Below are 23,357 nucleotides of genomic sequence, written 5' to 3'. Positions count from 1 at the left end.
AAATTTCTCTTTACTTTTCCGTCAAAATCAAACATATTCATAAGAGTTATGGCTTGCGATAATATCTTTGAAGTCAGCTACATACATGCTCGCATCGCTTTTACGAAGGAGCCTCACAACGCAGTAATCCTACGTCCATTTACGATTCCGAAACCAACCCATGCACTCGTAATGTTGATGACCTGTCTCCAAAGCCGTTCGCCGCGAAGAAGGAGCGGGGAAGGGGGCAGGATTAGGGCAAAGGGTGATAAGTGTGATAGGAGTGGGGCATACGATAAAGTGTAAGAGTAAGCGTCATAGCAAGTGTGGCGACACACGGAAATCACCCGAATAACTCACGATAAACACGCACAGCTGCGTAGCAATGAAAGACGTTTCTTCCCGACCAAAGGAAAGATCAACAGTTAATTTCAAAAGTAAATGTCATGATAAAAATTTCAAAACATTTGACGGTGGCTAAGGTAAGGGTGATATAATAAAAATGGGTGAGAGGTTGTAAATCAGTGCAAAAATATCGCCTGGTGGATAAAGTATGCATAAGAAAATACATAAAACAAATAGGCATTGAAGAGCTTTTTTTAGATCATGGTTCCAACACGCTAATTCTTTCCCTTCCCTTGACCTCTCCTGCCCATTATTCTCCCCTCTATCACAGTCTTCAACATTCCATCACCAATTCAAACTCTTAGCGTCCATTGATGAAATTTGACTTTCCATGTTTTCCAAAAAATCAACGTATGCTATCAGTTCCTAAATTTCGTGGGCTATCACCATCGCGGCAAGTATTAGAGGTCGTAGTTGTTGTCAGGGCAGGCGACCGAAATTTAAGGTAATTTGTGCCTTTCGTTAGAGGAAGGTAATTTGGTTGGGGTGTAATGCTAAAGGAATGAAGGAAGGAAGGAGAGAATCCCGACGTCGGATTTAGTCCACTCTTAACGAAATATTCAAATGGGTCTAGAGTTCTCTCCGACATATCACGGAACTCGGGGCCTCGGTGTGGGGAGACAGTACACTAGATACCACACCAATCCGATCCCCCTGTTGATCTAGCTCTTCATTGCTTTTAATGTAACCGAATCGATGACAGTTTTGAAAGAAAAAAAGACAAATCTTCTAAAACGGCTCGATTATTTCACATTCTCCTTATGTAGGGGGGGGGGGACGCCTCACGCCGCCCGCTGCATACAGCAGTGTGTCACACCCCATACCTGTGACTTTAGGGGCGGAGACTAGGAGTTGCATGTCCATGTAACAATAGAATTTCTCTTAATTGTCAATTCTACATGACCTGTCTTGTCATGCCTGCCGTATAATGATTCCGATCCAATTTAATTCCCTTTTTTCGTAAAACAAATAACTAATTTACTGGGCGAATTAGCCCTTGTTTTGAACTAAGTCTTCATCCAGCATTTTTATAAATTTTCACGCAATCTGGTTGTTTATTTACTGAATATTTTTCCCTATTCCCTTCATCTCCCAAATCTTCCATCAACACTTACCCTTCCCACGTCGTGCATGCACCACCTGCCACACACCTTTTCGGTGGATCGCGGGGTATGTCGATTATGTGTACGCCTGAGGCGTATATGCATACGTATATCGCCCACGCAGAAACATCAGGTGATCGGTGAAAACCAATGGTGGGTCGCGAATATCGACATAAAAACCATAAAATGCCGCCGAACCCCTCAAAAAAGCGAAATATCGTTCGTAGAAATCATTCTCGGGTTTTCCACAGGGTGTGAGTCTCCATTTAGCCAGAATAGAGACTTTCACCCGGTGAAAAACTCGATGGGAATTTTCTACTCTCAATACGCCGGAAAGTACCGAATATTACGGGATATTGCCCACTTGTGACGCCCTGCCGATACTTCTACTCTTGTACACATTATATCACATTAATATCGCCCGATCCCATTCGAGAGATTTGCGTGGGAGTCTACAACTGTCTAGGCCTCACAGACAATTGGTAAAGAGTTACGCCAAGTAACGGAATAGCAAACAGGTGCGGCCTGCCTTGCGTGACGTGCATTTTCGATCCTCTTTATCCTCCCCCTCGCTTACCCGACGAGGTGTATTCGATGGTACTCAAGGAGAAAAAAAATGCACTTTCTAATGTTTCCTTCTTATTTTAATTGGTTGAGTCGAATGCAGAAAATAAAAAAGAGGTAGGGGGATGCACCCTTTTCTCCTCTCAGATCCTCCTTGGGATCCTGGAGAATTAGGGGAAATGTGAAAACGTCCGTTATATTGGCATCCAATGGCTGGAGGACATTTGACTGAATTAGTTTCACGTCGATCTGAGATAACTCTGAGAGCCTCCCAACCGCCGAATGCCAACAGAACGAAAGTTTACGCCTTTCCCCATACCTGGTGCGTCGGTGAGTGCCTACAGACTTTTGGAAATGATAGCAAGTTACCGAATTTATTTTTGTCTACCCCACGGGAGGTGCACAGATGGTTTTCGACTACTCACCGAAGGGTCTCCGGTTTCGGAATGGGTGATTCCTATAAGCTTCAACAGCTAAAATCCAAACGATGTGATATTCTGGGTACAAGAACTTTGTGGGAAAGCTCAGGTGTCAAGAGGAAAGGAAAGGCTTATTTGAATGAGTGTGAATTTTGCATGCCGTAGGACTGAGAACTGAGGAAATGGATTTCCTGTTGTCTGTTGAAAAATATAACAGCCTAGTTTTGTTAAAATTTTCCTTTTACGGCATGAAAAATTTAGCTGTACAGAAATGCATGGAAACCATATAGTGGGTATGGTAAACTCTTGGAGAAATATGCTGGAGTCGTCCTCTTTTATTTTTAGGCACAAAAAAACATTCAACTCACCGAAATTTCCCATTTGATTACCACAATGATGACGTCAATTTAATTGATGACGTCAGTTTCATATATAGGTTGGAATTTCCGTGAAGAGTAGTATGCGGCGGAAAGACCCGCGGTTAAATCGAAACTTTGTCATAAACGAAAGAGATCTTGGTGGCGTACGATTTATTTCATGTTTTCGCGAAAATTTACTTTTCCATGATTAGAAGAAAGGTTGACGTTCATGAAACGCCAATATTAATTAATTCCTTACTTGAGCCAGATCTATGGGTTTTCTGGTGAAACTGGAATAAAAACTGCTAAAATCATGTTTGAAATGATCGACATGATTTTCAGGGATAAGCGGACTTTCCGCAACATTCAGTCTTAAGCATGGGTATATAAAAAATATACAAACAGCTAAAACCAAAAGTTATTCATTTAAATAATTTTCCTCTAAGATTCGAAATATAGAGAAAGTAAAACCTTTTAAGGTAATGGAACTCAAGGGGTGAAAACGCCACATCTAGGGGTTGTTTAAACGTTACAAAAAACTTCCAGCTCATACTACACTGCGCCAAAAAATGTTTGCTGGAAATTTGTATACCGCCTTACAAAGATTCAAATGTAACTTGCTTTTAAAAAATATACCATGCAAATTGATTTTCGACCATGTGTCTCCGTTTCTACCTTTCTGCTGGAATAACCTGATGCTATCGTTTTATCTTCACTCTCTGCATATTGCGTTTTAAGCATTCGCAAACTTGACCGGATATTTTTTTATTGTCAAAACTTCATTTATGTTAAGGTGAATTGAATGATTGAGTTTGACATACGGAAGCGTAAACAGTTGATAGACTGTGTTTACGTTCAGGATGTAGCAATTTATACATGCAGGGGACCTGTTATGCAAATAGTAATACATTTTTCCTGGCATTTATATGTATTACGTGGATTTAATTCATAATATTAAAGTTTATATAGTTTTACAGACACTACAATTCTCAAAGGAATTATGGAGGTGCTACTAAAACGATGGCCAGGACATGAATACCGACGTTGGCCAGGTAGTAGGAAGTCATATACAGTCGGCCGTTGAAATATTTGTAGAGTATTATCAGATTCATATTGTTAACTTGTTTCCGTTCTCAATGAAGAGGAACCTTGAAAAATAATCTCACGTAGTTAAAAGAGGGAATGAAAACGGTAATGAACGTGTTTATTTGATAGTTGAGTATAGAGGTCGCTTAGTACGGAGCACTATGGCGAGCCCTTATGGGTAGGGAACCAGTTTCTATCCCCATGTCCTCTGTGGTTCCCGCCAGAACTGATATCCAAAAAGTGAACACCGTTTGGGAGAAGCTGAGAGGTTTGGCCAAAGACCTCCAGATTTGAACCCGGGTCCTCGGGTCAGTAGTCAATAACTGTCGATGCTCCTTAAATTAAATTGACTACTACTCTCTTCAATAGGATACCACGCCCCAAGAGGCCATTTGATAAATAGATATCAGCAAATACACAATAGATAAAACTATTTATTTCCAAATGATTAACAAAAATCACAAACGCTAAAGTACTTTTTTTAAATAGATTAAACAAAATAAAACCATGAAGGAATATAGTAAACGAAAATCGATCTATTATCGCTGGTACTCTTTGCTCCCCGTGGGTTTTTTGCTTACTAGTATTTTAGTATTGCGCACTATTACGCAGCTCTAAATGAAAAGCAAAGAGTTCTTTAGCTAAATTGTGTAAAACACTGAAATGTTTTGATTGGCATCTAAATTTCTTTAGTTAGTCACAAGGTCGGGATTTGAATTTTTAACTGTCGAGTGTCTCAGGATTGAAGACGTCCGGACGTCACCACAAAAACCATCGATAATTTTCCCCCATTCATGAAAACTCTTCTTCTTGGTATGTCCATTATAAGCATTTTCACCTAAATTTGTCATATTGGGCAATACGTAACCAATGATACTCATATTTTAGCATTATTTGCATCAGGTGTGAAAAGACGTCAATTTTTATCAAACTAAGAACTTATTAGTAATATTCAAGAATAAATGTGAAAATGATGGACGCCATAGTACTCAATATCAAACGAAGGAAATATAATGCGGTAGACGCAATGTAGTGTCGAAGAGGCGGCCATACATCTTCATCATCAGAGACTCGCTTCCGTCATTCGTCCACCCTAGAGTTAAATGGGCCGCAGTTTACCAATCATTATATATATTTATCTAGCCACAATTTATCTATCATTTTATACTCAGGTCATAAAATAGACAACTTTAGGTTAAAAGGGTAAGTAATGACCTAATACTTAACTTACTTCCGCGGCATGATAGGCGAAATAAACAAAATAACATATTCTTGTAAACATACCAATCTTTAATGGAATCTGAACTATTCTTAGGGTTAATATAAAGCAATAAATGCAATAGAAAAAGTCTTTTCAGTAACAATGCCACGGAGGAAAGGCATTTTCTTTAATCATTCCCGATGTACGATTAACTGATGAAGAGGAATCACATAGTTGTCAGTGCACATTTATATATCGTTTTCCACAATTCGACTGATAGGGAGACTGATCTGTTACTTTAAAATAATTCCATCCCTATGGGTTTGACCTTGATCCGAATAGGATAAGCTAACTGCAAAGTTAACTTCGACTAGTTAAATACAATATATTTTTTAATGATCTAAGTTAAAGTCAAATCCCGGCAAAGGAATTTCTTTTTATTTGATTCAGAGAAAAACCTTTAACAAAGAACCTTAATGGAAACCATCAGATTAATTAAAGAAAAACGGTATTTCCCACGTGAAATCTCTTTTAAGAAATTTTGTCCATTTCATAGAGAAAAAAATGCGTCCATTATAGAGACTGGCGAAGTGTTACAAGATTCTGAATAAAGCCTAAGTGCCTTGATGAAGTTGAAGTCATCTCGTTCCCTCTCCTTTTGCCTCGAACCGATTCCTGCCTAAAATATTTCTTTAGAGAAATTCTTCTGTTAAGCAAATTAAATTTTGACGCATAAAGTTTTACCTTACGATGTTTATAATAAAGCGCAATACTTTAAAAAGTCAAATTAATAATAAATGCGCTCGTTAGACTACACGAGAAATTAACTCTTTTGAATTAATGTAGTCGAGATAAGCACGTTACTACCTATGAATCTCCCCCGTAGACTTTACACTGCTGCTCTTCTAAATATCGCTTAAAACGAAATAAAAACTTCATAATGCCTCAAATTAAAAATATCTTAATGCCATTTTTTACCTCCATATACTTCCCTCTTCTTTCCCATTCCGTCAAACGTGCCTAATCTTGTAAAAAGATAGAGGTACATAATTAAAATGGATCGGCTGGAGGACGTAATTAGGTCTTCGCCATCATATGGTTTTTCATTAGGGAGAGTACGTGCGCTTGTGCTGGTCTCCTCCTTTCCGCACTACGTGAGTAAATGAACTGCTTTTCTTCCTCATTTCCCGTGCGGCTTTATTTCTTCACCGCGACCTTAAGAGGAAGAGTGGAAACAAAATCCTCTGTTCTAACCACTAAGAATTCCGAAGTTAATGCATTCAATTTCATGGAGCAAATCTCTCAAATGCCTTAAATTATTTTATCTTGTAGTTTCTATTATTTTGCACTCTACTGGCTTTACGTGAAATGTTTTACCTCTTCTCATATAATGAGGCCGCGCTTTGCGTTTTTCAAGTGCCAGCGACGATGGAGGGCCACAAATTTGAGCCCGCAATTGAAGTTTCTCCTTTTAATAATGCGTACTATACCCTTCTCGGCTAACCAAGAACAACGCTCATGACGTTTGAAATGCAGCATTCCTAAGACCGCTTGTTTATTACCCGCAATTTATCCCTTAATAACCCCATTTAGTTTTTTCCTTCAGGGATTTTTGAAGATATTTGCGATTTTGGACCTTTCCTTTCGTCATTAAATTAAAAAAAAAAATTTTAACTCCATCTCTGACTGTTGATAATTTACCGCCATCCAAAGAAATAAAAATCTCCGCAAAAATACTTTCAATTGGATTAAAGAGGACAATGTCTTGACTCTTAATGAGCTGACAAAAACACGAGAACAAATGTATTCGTGCGATGGTAACTTGTAAGGAATTCTTGAAGTGAAAGGTTCTTTCGCCTAGAACTTATTTTGTTTTCAAACCAAGAAGTTTAGCCTTTTAATCGCTTTTTTTAAAGATTTTCAGTTGCAGGCATTGATGTTTTATTTATTTCAAGGAATCACATAGCCACCAAGAACGGGGAGAAAGTAATAATTTTTTTTGATTTAGTTATTTCGAATTTATTAATATGGGCTGGTGCTAATAAAACCTTCGGTATTTTCCACTGAACATGAAAAAAATTGAAATTTTATGCGAATTTTTGCTAAAAATTACCCTACTTCCTCTCACTTATTTCAAAAAACAACCATACATGAATTACTTAAGTAAAATTCAGTACTTATTCATCGCAAAAGTAGGTAATTTCACGAGTTTTCGTTGTCTGAACTACTTTAAAAATTATACATTCCGTAAAACATTTGAATTGATATAAACTACTAGTTAATAGTTTTTGATTAAACAATAAACACTCAAATCAATGGTCAATTCTAAAATGTTCACTAGTAATGGAAACTTTAGCATATTTATATTAGGGCTTCTTATTGAAATTACGTTTCAAATTCAAGTATCTATTCAGAATTTATATCTGCAATCGACATTAATTTTGTTTTCCACTGCGTTATGTTGTCACTATGATGTGGATAATAATTAATAAGGAATATATTTAAGGAGAAATGTTATGAGGATGTAACCATCTAAAATCCCCAGGGGATTTTTAAAAAATTGTACGTTACCTCTGATACATGGTGTAAATTAGAGTTTTAACGTGTACTTTCTCTCTCTCACTCTCTCTGCATTCTCAAAACAACATTTTATATCAAGAATGTTACGAGGCTTCGCTGCAACTCATGGAGTAATCTGGATCATGGTCGAACTACAGAAATAGAGGTAAGCTACGAAATAAGCGAGTGCACTCAACGATTAAGCAGCCGAGGGCAATAAACGACCTTACGCGAAGTACTTAGTGGTGTCTAATCCTTGGGTAATATTACCTAAAAATACTGCTCAGTTCCGAGAAGGAGAGCCGCGAGCTAGCGAATAGCTGCCGTCAAACGTTAGCACGTCGATTATCTCAAGGAGAGGGCAGCACGAGAGGAGCTCCACACCATGTCAGTCAGTGAGGAAACATTCCCTTACCTTGGTCCTTTTATTAATTAGATGCGGACAGCGACTGGAAACCACCAAAGTATACCGGAGAGCGGCAGGTTAACTAATTTTTCAACTTTGAAATTTTATTACAAGATTTGGTATTATTAATTTTTCTACCTACTTTTGGTAGAATTCCACGACAATCCCCTTGTGCCCTTTTAGTACAAGCACATTTACTCATATGGAAATATTTGAAGGAAACGGAAAAAAGTTATAGAAAAAAATATCATGCGAAGCATTACATGAAAGAAAATATAACGACTTGTGAACAAAGTAAAAAAACCGAGGAAACCCAATACTCTTTTGAGTATTAATTTAGGAGTGGGCCAGAAAACGTCTCCCGGAGAAAAAGTCAATGAAGTATACTTAAAGATGTGATATAATATTTGTTAAAATGTTTAAGGATGTGAACTAATTTAACAATCGGATTTCTTGGAGTACATCTGGCGTTTGTAACAGGCTATGCAGGAGTGACTTGGGATGTCGGATTGCTTTGAAAGAAATTCAAAATAATTTTATGAATTCAGAAATGCATAGAATGGGCTCGTGCACCTTAAGTTTTCGTGAAATGGCCCAAAAAACGAGAATTTTAGGAAGGAATTCACATGATAACTCTCACAGAATCCTTAAATGGAAATGCGGAAGGGGAATAATGCTCTAAAAAAGTGCTATCTTGAGAGTAAAGATTTTCCTTTAGCACAACGAAAAGTACGCCATGTGAAAATAGCAACATACGTAAGTAACACACGAATCCTATAAGATGCATTTTTGTATGCTTGTGCATGCACCCTTTCAAAAGACTAGGAGGACGATGAGTCGTAAGATGGCTACTGTAATGCAGAGGGAGGAAAAAAATAATAAGATAAAGAAATCTAATTATCCTGGTAAATAATAATGCAGTTGACGTAAAAGTAACGCAATTGAACACTGAGAACTCATTGAAAGAGGTGAGGAGTTATAATAGTTCAGTGTGACGAACGATTTGGGTGACGCCAATGCATCAAATGGCTGTTCTATCCAATTAAAAATACAAATCAGCAAATTGGAATAAAGTGAGTCGCGTTGAGACTCCTCTTTATGTCTAAACTATCATTTGCATCAAACTGGGGTAGAAAAATGAATAATGATTGAAAACCAAGTCTACTAAGTCATTTCTAAGAAATCAAATTTAAATCGAAATTGGGAGCGCAAATATGTCTATGAAAGAATATTGCCCACAGGATCACCAATGATGGAAGCAGGAAGACGGGAAAATAGTTTTAAGTGAACAGTTATTTCCATGATAAGAAGCAGGAAAAACGCAAGTTAGCCCTTACCTATGGTAATTATACATAAAACAGTTAGTTACAAGAGTTTTCTAAGATGGTATGGTACAAACAAAATTAGGTGCAGATAAAGAGTGTAGGGGTATATGAAGGTGTGGCAAAAACTGATAATCGTCATGAAAATTACATTTTTTAATCGTAGAACGATTTATGACTGAAGGAGTCATTTGGGCCTGAGTAGACGAAGGAAATTTGTGGAAGACATAGAAGGAGAAGAAAAAAATCTACTTCGGTGTATTATTTGAATCAACTACAACTATTTATGAGACAATAATTACATAAAACTGAAATGGAATTAAATTTTGAAGAGAATAATTATAAGGCGAGAATGAATTAGGGGAATAAAATGATGAAAAATATAGGCATCTTGAATTAGGAATGATAAGTTTGGCAGGGAAAAGGATAACTTGTAGTGCTGCTGTCGTCATCAAAAAGCAAGCAAACTATTGTTCCAATAAATAGTAGTTGAAATTGGTGATGGTTAAGAATGCATGGAAATTTATAAGCTTTGCGGACTTTCTGAGATCAAATTCAAATGGAGCATCTATTGAAATATACACGTAAAATAAAGTATTATATCAAATGCATGTGGAATTTCCATAGATATCGTCACAAATACGAAATGTACTCGACACGTACTTGTAGCCGTAATGGTAAGGCTGATTTGATCAGCCTTCTCGAACAGGTCGTAATAAAACCGAATTTGATAAAACATTTCTCCTTTTAGGTGAATTATCATCTCGGAAATATTTGCAAAAAACACTTCGGGTCCTATTCTGACAAAGATTTTATTTTCCACTACATATCCCATAAAACCTTTGTGCTTCAAGTATCGTGCATTTGAACAGAAATTATTTTCCTAACATCGAGGAACAATTGTTTGAAAGGAAAATATGCAGGAAAAATTGGAACCAAATTCCATTTTTTCTATGCTAAAGTTTCGCTCCCACTATTAGACAAATTGTTAACTATAAATATTCTGACCCTCCTCTGTTGATACTCAAAATCTTTTTGTGTCCTTATTGAACGCTGTGAGTTAAAGTGAAGTGAATAATACTTCTTTGGAATTGCATATTTATGTTCCAAGGTCGGAGATACGATTTCAAAGCCGTCCCCCATAGTCTGTGACTTCTCTTCATAAAATACAGTTGTGGAATAATATGATGATACGGATTAGTTTTGCTATGTTCCACTTTGTTCTCCAAAACTTGTTCGACGAATAAATCATTGATAAGATAAATGGGACCATTGTTTGGATAACTGTCACCTAGTTAAGGAGGGAATCATAAGCGGAAATATCTCCCAGTAGACGCGACGGATATTCCTTCTGGGATCGCCGCGGAATGTTACGGCGTCATGCACCCCGCCTCGGCGGTAGAAACGGGTGCGAGTCTGCATCGACGAAGGACGAATATTCGGGAAGGAAGACGTTATTGTTAATATCCCAAACCGATTAGTCTTCATTATTTATCGCAGCTTAGAGATCATGATCCTGAATTACTGACTACGTAGGAATATTGTTCTCCTATTATTGTAAAAAAATTATGAAAGTACTTTTGACGCATCAGTGATTTGTGATTACTCCATATATTAAACCTAAGCTTCTGTGACTGGCCTAGTAAATACTTGGGAAGTTAGGTATGAATGTCGTGTCAAGGTTTGGTGAGAAGTCATCTCTTTACATATGATTTTGTGATAATATTTACATTTTTATAAAGAACATGCATGTTTAGTTTCAATTTATCCATCGTAATTTTTAGTCATATGCTGATTAAAAAGAGAAAGGAAAATCCGAACATTTTACATTATGAACGCAATTTTTCTCTTAATCGTTTGATCGAGTTCAAATGAGATTGTTGTGCCAATGTAGTCTTTAGATAGATTCCCTGGCTAAATCCCTCCAAAAAAACGATCAATATCATCCGAGGGATAAGGTAAATAAAATGTAGAGGCTACGAGGTAACTAAACACGATTAAATTAATGGATCCCATAATTGAAGAGCAGGAACAAAACGTTGGTCAATTGCACGTAGTTAAATATCCACAAGTAATTTTATGCATACGAATTTTAAAAGCCTGATGAAAATTTTTATTTAACATGAATTGCAACGTCATTACGATACTACTTACGATGACACATTTCGTTTTAATCGGTAGTAGTGAATTATTATTTAAGTATTTTGTCCCTAATCGTAACTCATCATTGTGACAAGCTGGTAGTTTCTCCTGCCCGATACTAGTTCATATTACATATGCCTCTCAAATTACATCCAGTTATACCATGGAAATTCCTTTTTAACTTCGCCGTATTTCCTAGGATAATTGTTCCGACGTCCCTATTTGAAACGCATCGCATCGGATTGAATTATGGGAAGTGCAATGCCCGGGATGGCTATTCATCAACAGATCGGCTTTAGCAAAGATTAGCGATGACACAGTGCTCCATGTGCCTATATAATTCTCAAAGACAAACGATACAGCACGCTAGTTTATCATAAGTTCCACATTAGCGAACATTATTCGCAAGATGCAGAAATCAAAAACGCCATTGGTACAACTAAATTATGAATATAAGTATTTTGGTATTAATCTATAAAAATAAAATTTAAAGATTAGCTGTCAGAAAACATGCTCACAGTGAGTTATATAGCTGTTCAAAGCAACTATGGAATACTAGTAATTGATTAATCAGATTATATTCTCGTTAAAATATCTATTGACTGAATCACGGGATGAGCACTGTAATGATCGAGACGTGAAAATTCACGTCAACAATAATAACTTACTCTTCAAGTGATTTCTCACAGTTACCCTTGCATTGTTACACTGCTGTTAGGAAACCACATGCATCGTTTTCCGATATCGTTATATTATTTATTGAACCTCTTCGACCACGTTATTCACTTTTGATTGACAAATTAACATCCCAAAAAACCCAAATTCATCTTGAAGAATTTCAATCCTTTCTTCTTGCCACGCGAAACATCCCGTAGAGTATGAAAAGCATATTCACTTTCTCTCGCTTACCTTAAGTCACCGTCGTCAAAAGAGAATGTTTACAACTTTGAAGACTCCATCCCTCACCCCAAAGATAAAAGAAGCTCACTTACTACGAAGACCTCTGTAGTACGATTTTACCTACTCTTATTCTCTGAAAATAACACTGATTGAGGTCGGAAATAGTATTGAAAAGTGTTTGGTCGTCTGGGAACACTTTTTTCGATTATCAACTGAAAGTTGTGGAACAAAAGAACCTCATGATCGACCATCGACCTCACAATGTAAAATTTCAACATTGGGGCCACCTGAATCCGTCTCAACTTCCGAGAATATTCTAGTATCAATATCGTACTGTATTTCGTTTTCCACCGCTTTTTGCAGTCGTGAAACTGAAATCTCTGGCGAACTCAATATCTAGGCGATGTTATTGACTTCTGGTCGGTCTGGGACTCGTGGAAGTAGACGGAAAACATTGTATTTATTTAAATTTCCGTTTAAAATTGAAGTGTTCCACCACGTTTCTGCTCAAAAATACCTCAGGGGGAAATTGCTGAAAGGCATGGAGCGGAGTCAGATTTTAATGATGAAGGAATAGAAAGAGAATAAGGTGATAGATAATTAATCAGAATAAATATGTGAGCGTGTTTAAAAGGCGGTCTGATGGTATGAGAAATAAGGGCTTAGTTGTTTCACCACTGATTTATTTTCTGTAAATAATTTGAGGTGTCTTTGTGCAGGTATACGATATTAATTATTTTTAAAATATTTTGTGAATATTTGCTACAGTTCTGTGTACAAAGTCCAAATTCGCAGCATGTGGGTCAATTTTGTATTTTTAGTATCACCGTGCATTAATTAGTTATTGGAAATTAATTATGGCCGCTTGCACATTCGTATGACTTTGAATTCGATTTTTAAAAAGTATATCTTAAATTAATCGCATTAATAATCGCTCTTTGACCGTGGATACTGTGCGTTATTATTATTGGTAGAATGTACGTGTTTAACCCACTGGTATACTACAATGAGCATAATTTCCTTCTGTATTGTGCGGATTACAATTTGCATCCCTTTTGCTTCACGTCGGAAATTAATTTGTGGGTCAACGGGAGCAACAAGCTTAACTGCTCCACAATGTTGATTAAACTGAAGTCTCGCGCAAACCGTGAGTCGTAACATCTGAATTAATGTATCTTTTTTCTTTTGATTATCAATTCCGTACTTTTTTCCATATTTTTTTCAAATTTATATTCACTGTTCGTTTATTGTAATGTTACTGCCTAAAATGATCACCGAAAATCTTAAATTTATCATAGGGGAAAACGTTATAACGATTATTGAAATGGCTGAGCATATGTTTTTTTTCTAATTGAGTCATACGCTTTTAGGAAACAATCCTTTAATAAGTTCAACCTAATATACTCCCCATAGCGGACTTGAATAGTAGAAAAAAAAGATTGAAAATTCCTCGGTAGATGAAATATTTTTGGTGGTACAATTTTAAGTTCATCTCTTTTAATCTTCAATCGTCGGTTTACTCGAATACGTAGATATGATCACACATATTTTGAGATCAATAAATCCACATAGTAAAATTTATAATTATGCTTCATGCGTTACTGCAGTTCATGGGAAAACGTAATTCACTGCTTAAAAGAACGATATTTAATTTAGGCAAGATATTAAATATGGCATGACATTCAATACGTAACTTGAGTATACTAGACGCCCGCTGTTGAAACGGTTATAAATATTATTTCCAGGCGTATTAATGTCATTTTTGCACGACTGGTTGTGCGATAATACATGTCGGAAATGGTCCCCATGGAATTGAGGCCTGAGGGAGCAAAGGGCGGGAAATGGGCTAATTAATCGACATGGCCAACTTCAAAATAATTTTATTATTTTTTCATAATTATAAATTTTAATTTTATTAAAAACCGTTGTAGCATGAACGCAGTTTCATTTCGTTGGAATTGACTACGAATACAAAAAGACTAGTTAGTCCAAAATAATATATTCCACGTATTTGAGCAGGTTATGATATTTTTTTTCAACTCTCTCGGATTGAAATCCTGGGCGCTCCATTATTGGCGGCTAAGATTTAAATCTCCCCTTTTTTTGAAATTAAATTATGCCGAGTCTTAAAAGCTTTGAATATCTGGAAACAAATATATAGAATGCGGCAGACATAATCGCTTGAAAGGGAATGAAAAAATAACCTAAATATAAGTTTCGCTTTCGAAGGCAATAAAGAGAGAGGAGGAGGGTGAGTTAAGCGGGCGGAAGGATCTTCTCCCCATAATTTTTCCCAGTTTTATTTTGGAATTTTGTGAGAGCCAAAGGTTTTACCTGCCTTTCGGCCTGCTTTACGAATACCGGAATTGAACGCACGTCACTGTAAGGTAATTGGAATAAATATTGATGAATTAAATAGGTACATTGATAAATTCATAAGGAAACAAATTATGCATATTAACGTACTCACAGACATGAATTACAAAGATTTATGGCCTCTTAATGCAACAATTTCAGAGCGTAAAAATCATTCGCCTTGACTGGGACTCGAACCCAGATCCCTCAATATCCGGTCGAGTGCTTTAGCCACTTAAGCTACCGAGGCGTCCTCTTAAACTCTGAAATTTTGGGGCTTTTAAAGGAACTAGATGTTATGACGAAATACCGTACATACAATGTCACATGCATTCGTAGTCGTGCGCGAGGCGCCACTGTCCACGAGGTTAAAAGCCAACTTTAAACATTTTAATGCACATTAGCGGATGACTCCGTTAAGGATTTATGGCCTCATTTAAATGACAACTTCGTAATATAATAATTGTTGAAAATTCACTCGCGAATAATTTCGCCAGTTGGAACAGCGACCTAACTCTAGATTATGTTCTGTTTTTTCAAGCTATTACATCTCAACTGAAGAAGGTAGCACGATAACAAAAAAAAACAAGTTAGAAAAAAATTATATTTCCGCCATGAATATTTATATAAATCAATGCACCGAATTACAAACCACTAATTTTGTCACTATCAGCAAACAAAACTGTCACTCAAATCTGTACTTTGTAAGTCGAATAGATTGGGAAATGAGCAATGCTTTATGGTGATTTTGGCAATAGGTGGAACCGAACTGAAGAGAAGGAGAGTGATTGGGCAAAGGCCCTTTTCTCCACAGGGAGGTAAAATGTAAGAGGAATTAAAGAAAGGTTTATTGAAGTGTCAGGTTGTCTTATTAGACAAGGGTGAGAAATTTTGCGATGCTCAGTCTGTTTTCTTACCTTAAACGATATGCTACAAGCCAGTAACTATCCATTCCCATGATTTATACCCTTCATATTACAATAATTCTGGAGAATTCTGTACTCTGTACAGAGATGATAGTAAAAATAGAGGATTTCCTTATCGCTTTGTTTCTTATCCTTTACTTTTCAGAAACGAAATTAGAAAGGAAAGCCCACGATTTCCCATCTCTATCTATAGGTTATACATCCAGTACTTATGCAAGCATATGAAAATTTTTCTCAAAAACTTCTCACAGGGCTCAACGTACTTCTTTTCGGAGTTCAAGCCGAAAGTAGACCAAAATTTGCGAGTCACATGTGTGAATAAACATTATTCGATTAAATCGCACTTTCGTGTGCACGGGGAAAAGGCGATTGATAATTAGAAGTACTCTTTTCAAATAATTAGGCGAAATCGCCGGTAAAACGTCGAATGATTTAAATTAGTATCCTTTTTTATGTTTTTAGCGCTGAATCCAATTAACCATTCACTACAGTTTTATACTACGCATGATGCCTAAGGTACATGATACCATATGCTAAGTAAAGAGGTTTGAGATTAATCCAAAGGAGGCAGGAAAAATGGTGGAAATCACTGGCATTTTTATTGACGATAGAGTGTTGAAGACTGTAATAGAGGGGAGGGCGAGGTAGCGGGAGGAAAAGGACAGGCATGTTGAGCAGAATGAAGGAAGATTGAACGTAATAAGGACCTGAGGAAGGATTTAGTAAGTGTAGGGTAACAGGTTATTCCTTGAATGACGAGGCTATGAAATGTAGGCGTGTATAATGTGTCTATCCAAAACCTAGCGTAAACGGTAGACCAAGAAAATAAGATCCTAATAATTATAAAATAATATCTTTTTAAAGTTGGCTTTCCTCTGCATCTGGCAACATTTTGAGAGTATCGGACAACCTTCTGGAATTCCAATCGTTGTATTGGGAAAATGGATGCTTCTTCTTTCAATGATTTTCTCTCGCAAAAATACGATTTCTGTTGGTCTGCAATATGAATATATGAAATATTTCCCTTTAATATTAAAGGTATTCATATGCATAAATTCCCCACTCGAAAAGGAGGAGAGAGGTATCACGGAAATTCCTATAATTTATCCCTCTCGTCTAAGTTGGTGACGGAAATCACTGGCACCTCCCCTATAGGTCTAAGAAGAAGGAGACGTGCATACCTGAAACTCTGGTCGCTGGCGGTGAGGCACGGCGATTCTGTGGCTCTCCTCCTGGCTCGCGAGCACTTCGGCCAACCTCCGCTCCGCCGTCTTCTGCGCCTCCGTCGCTTGCCTTAGTTCCAGCCTATAGGCACCCGACAGCTCCTTCTCCCGCTCCTCTTGCCTGAGGAAAGAAAGGAGACGGTAAAAATCAAATTATTCTTCATTCAGTGGATGCTCACTAATTGCTCAAAATTGTCGTGTGACCCGGCAGTTTTGAGTCATTAATATTCCCCAGGGCACATTGTTAAGTCAGAGTAATCAAACCTGAAGGATGGTTCAAAAGGTGAGGGTAGTGCTGATCTTGTACTTAACTCTATACGACGTTCGAAATTCACACATCAGTGGATTGGGTTGGAGGGAGTTATTTTCCCTGCGCTGTCCATTGTTTCTTCAGTTGAGATCAGGTGCGCAAAAAATCACACAGATTTAGCGAAACTGAGGGTACCTCGAAGACACCACCCCAAAGCGAACCCGGGCTCTCCGATCGCTAACCCTGTGCTGTACTCACTGTAGTACTACTTCCCTAGGAAATATCAAACGAGTGAGAATCCCCGATACAAATAAAGAAGATTTCTTTTCATTTTTAAATAGCTTATTCAAAATAAATATGGGGTGACTACGATTTAAAGGCCACGTCGTACTTGTAAAAGCAGGATTTGGTTTGAATCTGGCCGACATACTCCGGTCACTCTCAGTTTTATCGTTGGATTTTTTGTAGTGCCAAATATTGCTGCTTGAACGCAGGTGGCAAGGGGGAGGAAACTGCCCCCCCCCACCCAAAAGTGCTGACTTAACTCGCAATAGATAATTTTGTCAGAGGATCTCCTCTCTCACATATCAAACCTATATTCGGGTTTATTTATTTCTGTGTGTATCTTAAAAGCCAGCAAGCTAGGGTGTGTGGCAGGGGCTGAATACACGCAAGACCAATTTCTACCCGAACATGACCCTACCGCGGTCGGACAATATTATTATGATCCCTTAGAGTTCGTGGTAAAATGACATTTTAAATTTATCTGTACTAAATTTAATCTCTCTAATTTTATTGACATAATCTCTCCTATCGTAGTACGATGGGTTGATTGCTATGATTTAATCTTATTAAGAAAATATATTCCAGCTCACAAAAGGATACTTCATGAATTAGATGATACTAGGACAATAATGTTACAGAGTTCAAATAGAATAACAATTCGTACACATTATTTCTCTCAAACGCAAAATATGTCATATTTGTTCTAATATATTACATAATTTCTTTATTGCAACTAAAATTTCATAATCGGAGGTTTTAATTAAGATATGTTAAAAATATGAAAGAGAAGAAAATTTTGGGTGCCGATAAAAATAATTTAGAATTCGACTGAAGATAGCAAGCTCAATTGGCCTTCGACTGGTATGTGAAAAGTAAATAGCATTAATTATTAAGTGTCTGTTTTATTACCTATAAACTTCCTGAGTATAGCAAGTCAAAATGTTATCTTTCCTATCCATTATTTAAAATTAATATTAGGTAGTCTCTCAATAGAGTTATCCCTGTGGGGTAGTAGAGTTACCCCGGTTCCAGTGAATTACTCCATATGCCAGTAACCTTGTGAAGTACTTATTCAAAGAACACGTCCGCTTGACTATTTTCTTCAAAGTAACTTCTTGGATTCTAAACAAGTCAATATTTCCGAATTGATTGCATTTGACCCCTTTAATGTTTGCGTTTGTGTAAATAAAAATATCAACTTTTAGCACATTTGCTACAGAAGTTATTTGTTCTAACGATAAGGGGAAACATCTAAATATTGATAAAAAACCTTAATTTTTATTGCGACATTTTGGAATCAAGTCGTACTTTTATTTCTCATTTCGGTACGTGAACGAGTTTCATTTAGAAGAATAGGTACATCAGGTGAGAGATCTGTAGGTCTCGCTCCTCGATTGATATTTAAGTTTCCGAGTGAAACACAATTCATTTAGGTTTTTGTGAGAGATCGTGTATAAATTATAGAAATCCGTAAATATTCTGCCTTGAATGAAATATGAATGATTTTTCCAATGGCTCACTGACATCCCATCAGGTATATAAATAGCTACTCACCGTCTCTTTAGATTTTGGTATTCTAAAATATTGGGGATTATATGTGTATGCAAATAATAAATAATTCATTTGGACGACTACATTATGTATTGTCTTTCTCGGTTCTTGGTGCTCTTTTTCCTCAATGTGGATTACCATGAGATACTTCAAAATATAACAATCCACAGTCCACGTTTGGTCAATGTTTATTGAGATGACACATGACAAATGATATACACCCACCTTTGCCTCATTTCTTGGCATCCTCTCCCTTTCCTAGTCTTCTTCCTCTCACACCCCAATCTTTTGAAATCTTTTAATTTATTTTCTGTTTCTTCTGATTTTTCCCGAGATGATGTCAAATTTCCAGGACTTCTCCTACATTTTCTCTATAGCATCAACGTTACATCGTAATAGGAAAAAATCCTTTTGTCATTTAAATACATGCATGAAAGGACCATAGGTTTGGCATCGAGGATTTTCTCTTTCTTTCGTTGAAGAGATTTGTGGATTCCATAAGAAACCATGGCACCTTGTTTATTTTCCATCGCTCATGATTAAAATATAATTATTAGAGACGTAAAATTCTCCCTGTTTCACCCCAAGTAAGGGAAAAATTACCGTTTAATTTCAAGAATTTGAATGGCGCTGACAGCTCTCATGTCGTCATGTTGCCTGGACATTTGACGTTGAAGTTTGGGAATTGACTCGCGGCAGGGGTTAAAGCACCTCTTACTTGGTGTCGCCCCCTTTTCTCTCCGGTTGCCTTTCCGAGGTGCCCTGGGGACTAAGTGTATTTTTCCCCTTTAATGACTTCGCTACCCCCCCCTCCCTGTCCTCGGCGACGTAATTCCTCGCGGGGTAACCAGCAGTTAGCAGGCAGTCTTTGCGTTTTCTCGTGGAATGGTGGTCCCGCCCGCCTTATCGCCCGACCCGCGGTCCGAGTCACGCAAGTCGGCGTACACACGCACACGGAAGTCCCGCCGACGTCGCTATCGCCCCTTCGACGGGGAAAAGAAAAGAGGGGTCGCCAAGCGTTTAACGCCCCTCGGACGTCGGCGCGGCCCTTGTGCGTCGTTCTCTTCTCCGAACACGCTCCCTCAATCCTCGCCTGCGTCTCCTCGGCAGGGAAATGCCGGCCGGCGAGCGGAAGGGGCTAACTTGATGCAGTGGCGTCGAGTTTCTAAAACCAATGTCATATCCAGGAGGACAAATCCAAAGAGACGCGGAAAATGCGCCATTCGGTGGATCTCCAATTCGATGGAACTTATAACTGAGCGGTGAGAGATACTGGGGAATAATAAGCGCTTTGAAAACTCATTTACAGAAGCGCCTCTCGCCATTATAGCACGGCACTACTTTCCTTACCTTTCAGAAGTTCTATCCGTAAAACATGCATTAACTCGCTCTGTGCTGGTCAGCCCGGTTTCATTTCATAGTTCTTTTAACACTTCTCAAAGTTATAACTTCATTTCTCGGCATATGGATTAAAACGAAAGAATCAGTCTTCAATTGCGGATTAACTATCGAATACGTTTTCTGCATTGCTAATAAAACAAATCTACGAAAGTCATGAATTTCGCACAACTTCACTTCATTTATGCATGACCGTTTATTATTGGCATGTGTTCCCAGAAAAGCGAAATTATCTCAATACTCGCATAATCATTTGCAAAATTCATTCATTTATAAAATAAATTAGGGAATACATGAATATTCAAAGAAAACGTGTTGAATTTGGAGCGTAATACTCTCGCGGAACAAAACCTGTTCAGATGCGTTTCAAGTCCGCGTTATCCCTTCACTACTAGAGCTATTAATTTGGAACGTAATTTACAGTTATAAAAAGGTATATCATGCGTGTTATTAATAAATGAAACGGAAAGAATACAATGGATCAGGACTTCAGGGGGGATATTTCATGATTCGAAGGATTTTTCTCATTTGTTGTATCACAGCAACCTTTTTTGAAGTCCAATTCACTGTCAGAATTAAATTATGCTTATGAAATTTTATTGAATGATTATATAAAATGAATATAAATCATCACTGGTATAGAGCACTAGTATAGAGCATAATCTATAGGCTAGTCAAAAATATCTTGTGATAATTATTTTAAAGTATTTTTAAGCTGAAATTTTTAATAAATCTCTGCAACTCTTGACATCAATTATAGAATTTTATATTTAACGTATTTATCCATCCTCTTTTCTACGATTTTCTCACGGGTTTAAAAGATAGTGGTCACAGCACCGTTGGGAACACAAGATAATGTGTTGCTGCAGCGTTTTTCGAAAGTTTCTTACATGCCGATGTTGGGTATCATGACTTTTTTGCGTGCTCATGTTTCATTTCTTTTCTGTCCTCATTATTAATTAGTAGGTCAAACGTCCAGCTGCTGATTTGTTTGTTTTCAGACAGTTTTCAATCTTTTTGTGGTGTGTCAGGTCTCTCCCAACTGAAACCCATGCTGTGTGATTTTCTAAGTGCCCTTAGTTTTAGTTCCAGGCATCAGTCACTCATACTGAACAGTCCCCCTGGCCTCAAAGAGTACATTTTAACGAGGTTACTACTTACCATGGGGTGGCTTCGAATCCCTACCGTCGCTTAACGAGACAAACTTCGGTTTCAAGATCGTGTTTAGTTTTTATATTATTTAAAGTTTTAAAGTCTATCGACTTGCCCAAGCCTTTCAAATGTAGACCATTCGTATCTATCATTAACCCGAGAATAAAAGTTTTTGGTAATTAGTAATCAATATGTATGGGAGTTGGCCTATAAATAAGGAAATTTTCGCCTTTGGAGAGTAAATGAATAATTGGGGTGGATAGAACTCTTTGCTGAGGAGGAAGGTTAAAGAGATCGGCTACGACCAATTTTAAAGGAAGAGCGACTAACAAGTTTAACTTATCATATGATGGACAGACTATTTCATTTGAAGACATCTTGGGAAAAAAGAAATTTGCATTTTCCCACAGGTTTATTGGTAACGTACAACGCGTTTCGGTACACAGACCCATCTTGTACCTGAAGATGGTTCTGTGTACCGAAACGCGTTGTACATTACCAATTTACCTGTGGAAAAGTGCAAATTTGTTTTTTCCAATAATGACGAACTTCCACTACATCTTGCCTGAATCTGTTGAATGAAGGCATCTTACTGAATATGTATTTACGCATTGGTTATCAGTACCTATTTTCCCGGTAATCCCCTAAAACTTAGTTTTTTTTCTACCAAGGGTGTTGCATTAGGTGAGTGTATTCATTGCATCCAGTGTTCCGTAATGACTTCAGCAATGAAGTTCATTCCTTACAAGCATTCATTCCTCATTACATTCATTCCTTATGGAAGCACGTGTTTGATTGAAAAGCAACCCTCGAAGAAATACTCATCTTCCCAGATGTAATGCATTGAAATACTTTGAGATGGTCAAATGAAAAAAAACAATGTGAAATGGGATAGAATAAATACTGCGATAATACCACGAAAGAAATTTGGCGGCAGGTCCGCAGTTTCAGCCGCGTTTTTCGTATTGATTCCAAGGACGTAAGGTTGAGTGTTGCTACGTCTACGAAAAACCTAATTTGCTTATTCATGTACGTAGGCTTTTTATCCAAAATTATAGATGGTTGAGAGAGTTTGAAGTAAAAAAAGGCCAACTGTAATGTAATAATAGTGTCTCGTGTGTCTCCGGGCTTTTAAGGTTGACAATAATTAGTTCCTGGGTCCACAAACAACCCAGGCTAATGTTCACATTTGATTATTCCCCAAACTTCCCCATATTCCTGGAATATCCTTCCTTTACTAAATTATCAGAGGAAAGGAAATGTCTCAATCAGAATTTTGATAACGCCTATTACTAAGTTGTATTGATAGTCATTATTTCATATCTAATTTCCTCTATTCAAAAGAAAGAAAATAGTTTCCATTTTCCTCCATATTTATATTCCCACTAACAACGTTATCAAGAAGAACTATATTCTCAAACTTTTTAAAAACACTTCAATGAAATTTATGGAATACTCATTGTACGTATGCTTTCATTAATACAGTGATTTCCAATTCTAAGAATATATTATAATATTTTAATGTGTCACTATGAATTTGATGGACGAAATAGTTGTAATTTGCATATGGATTGTAAAAACCTTTTATTGTCAAGGGTATGAGAGTTTTCGTCTTATAAATAAACTAAATGGTAAAGAGTTGAAGACATATGGACTCTTAAATTTTATCTCCAAGTATTAAACATACATAATCCCATACCCTAAAACTGTCATGGCGACGGTTCTAAAATATATCCCCTTATCTGGAGTCATATTTCCCTCCTCCAATGTGT

General features: G+C 37.2%; 1 protein-coding gene across 5 annotated transcripts in view; it reads right to left on the bottom strand.

Moving 5' to 3' along the window:
- The window catches only part of LOC139694042 (protein FAM184A-like), a 392,188-nt gene that overhangs the window by 297,814 nt on the left and 71,017 nt on the right, over window positions 1-23,357 (bottom strand). For all 5 annotated transcript variants that reach the window (XM_071592452.1, XM_071592450.1, XM_071592448.1 and 2 more), the window contains exon 4: window positions 16,908-17,070. In XM_071592452.1, the coding sequence (XP_071448553.1) occupies window positions 16,908-17,070 (163 nt within the window). The remainder of the gene's footprint in view (window positions 1-16,907; window positions 17,071-23,357) is intronic.

This window comes from Hetaerina americana, unplaced genomic scaffold (assembly GCF_022747635.1).
Source record: "Hetaerina americana unplaced genomic scaffold, ioHetAmer1.1.p SCAF_5, whole genome shotgun sequence".
In the NCBI taxonomy this organism is placed as follows: Eukaryota; Metazoa; Arthropoda; class Insecta; order Odonata; family Calopterygidae; genus Hetaerina; species Hetaerina americana.
This window is presented reverse-complemented; position numbering and strand designations above follow the sequence as displayed.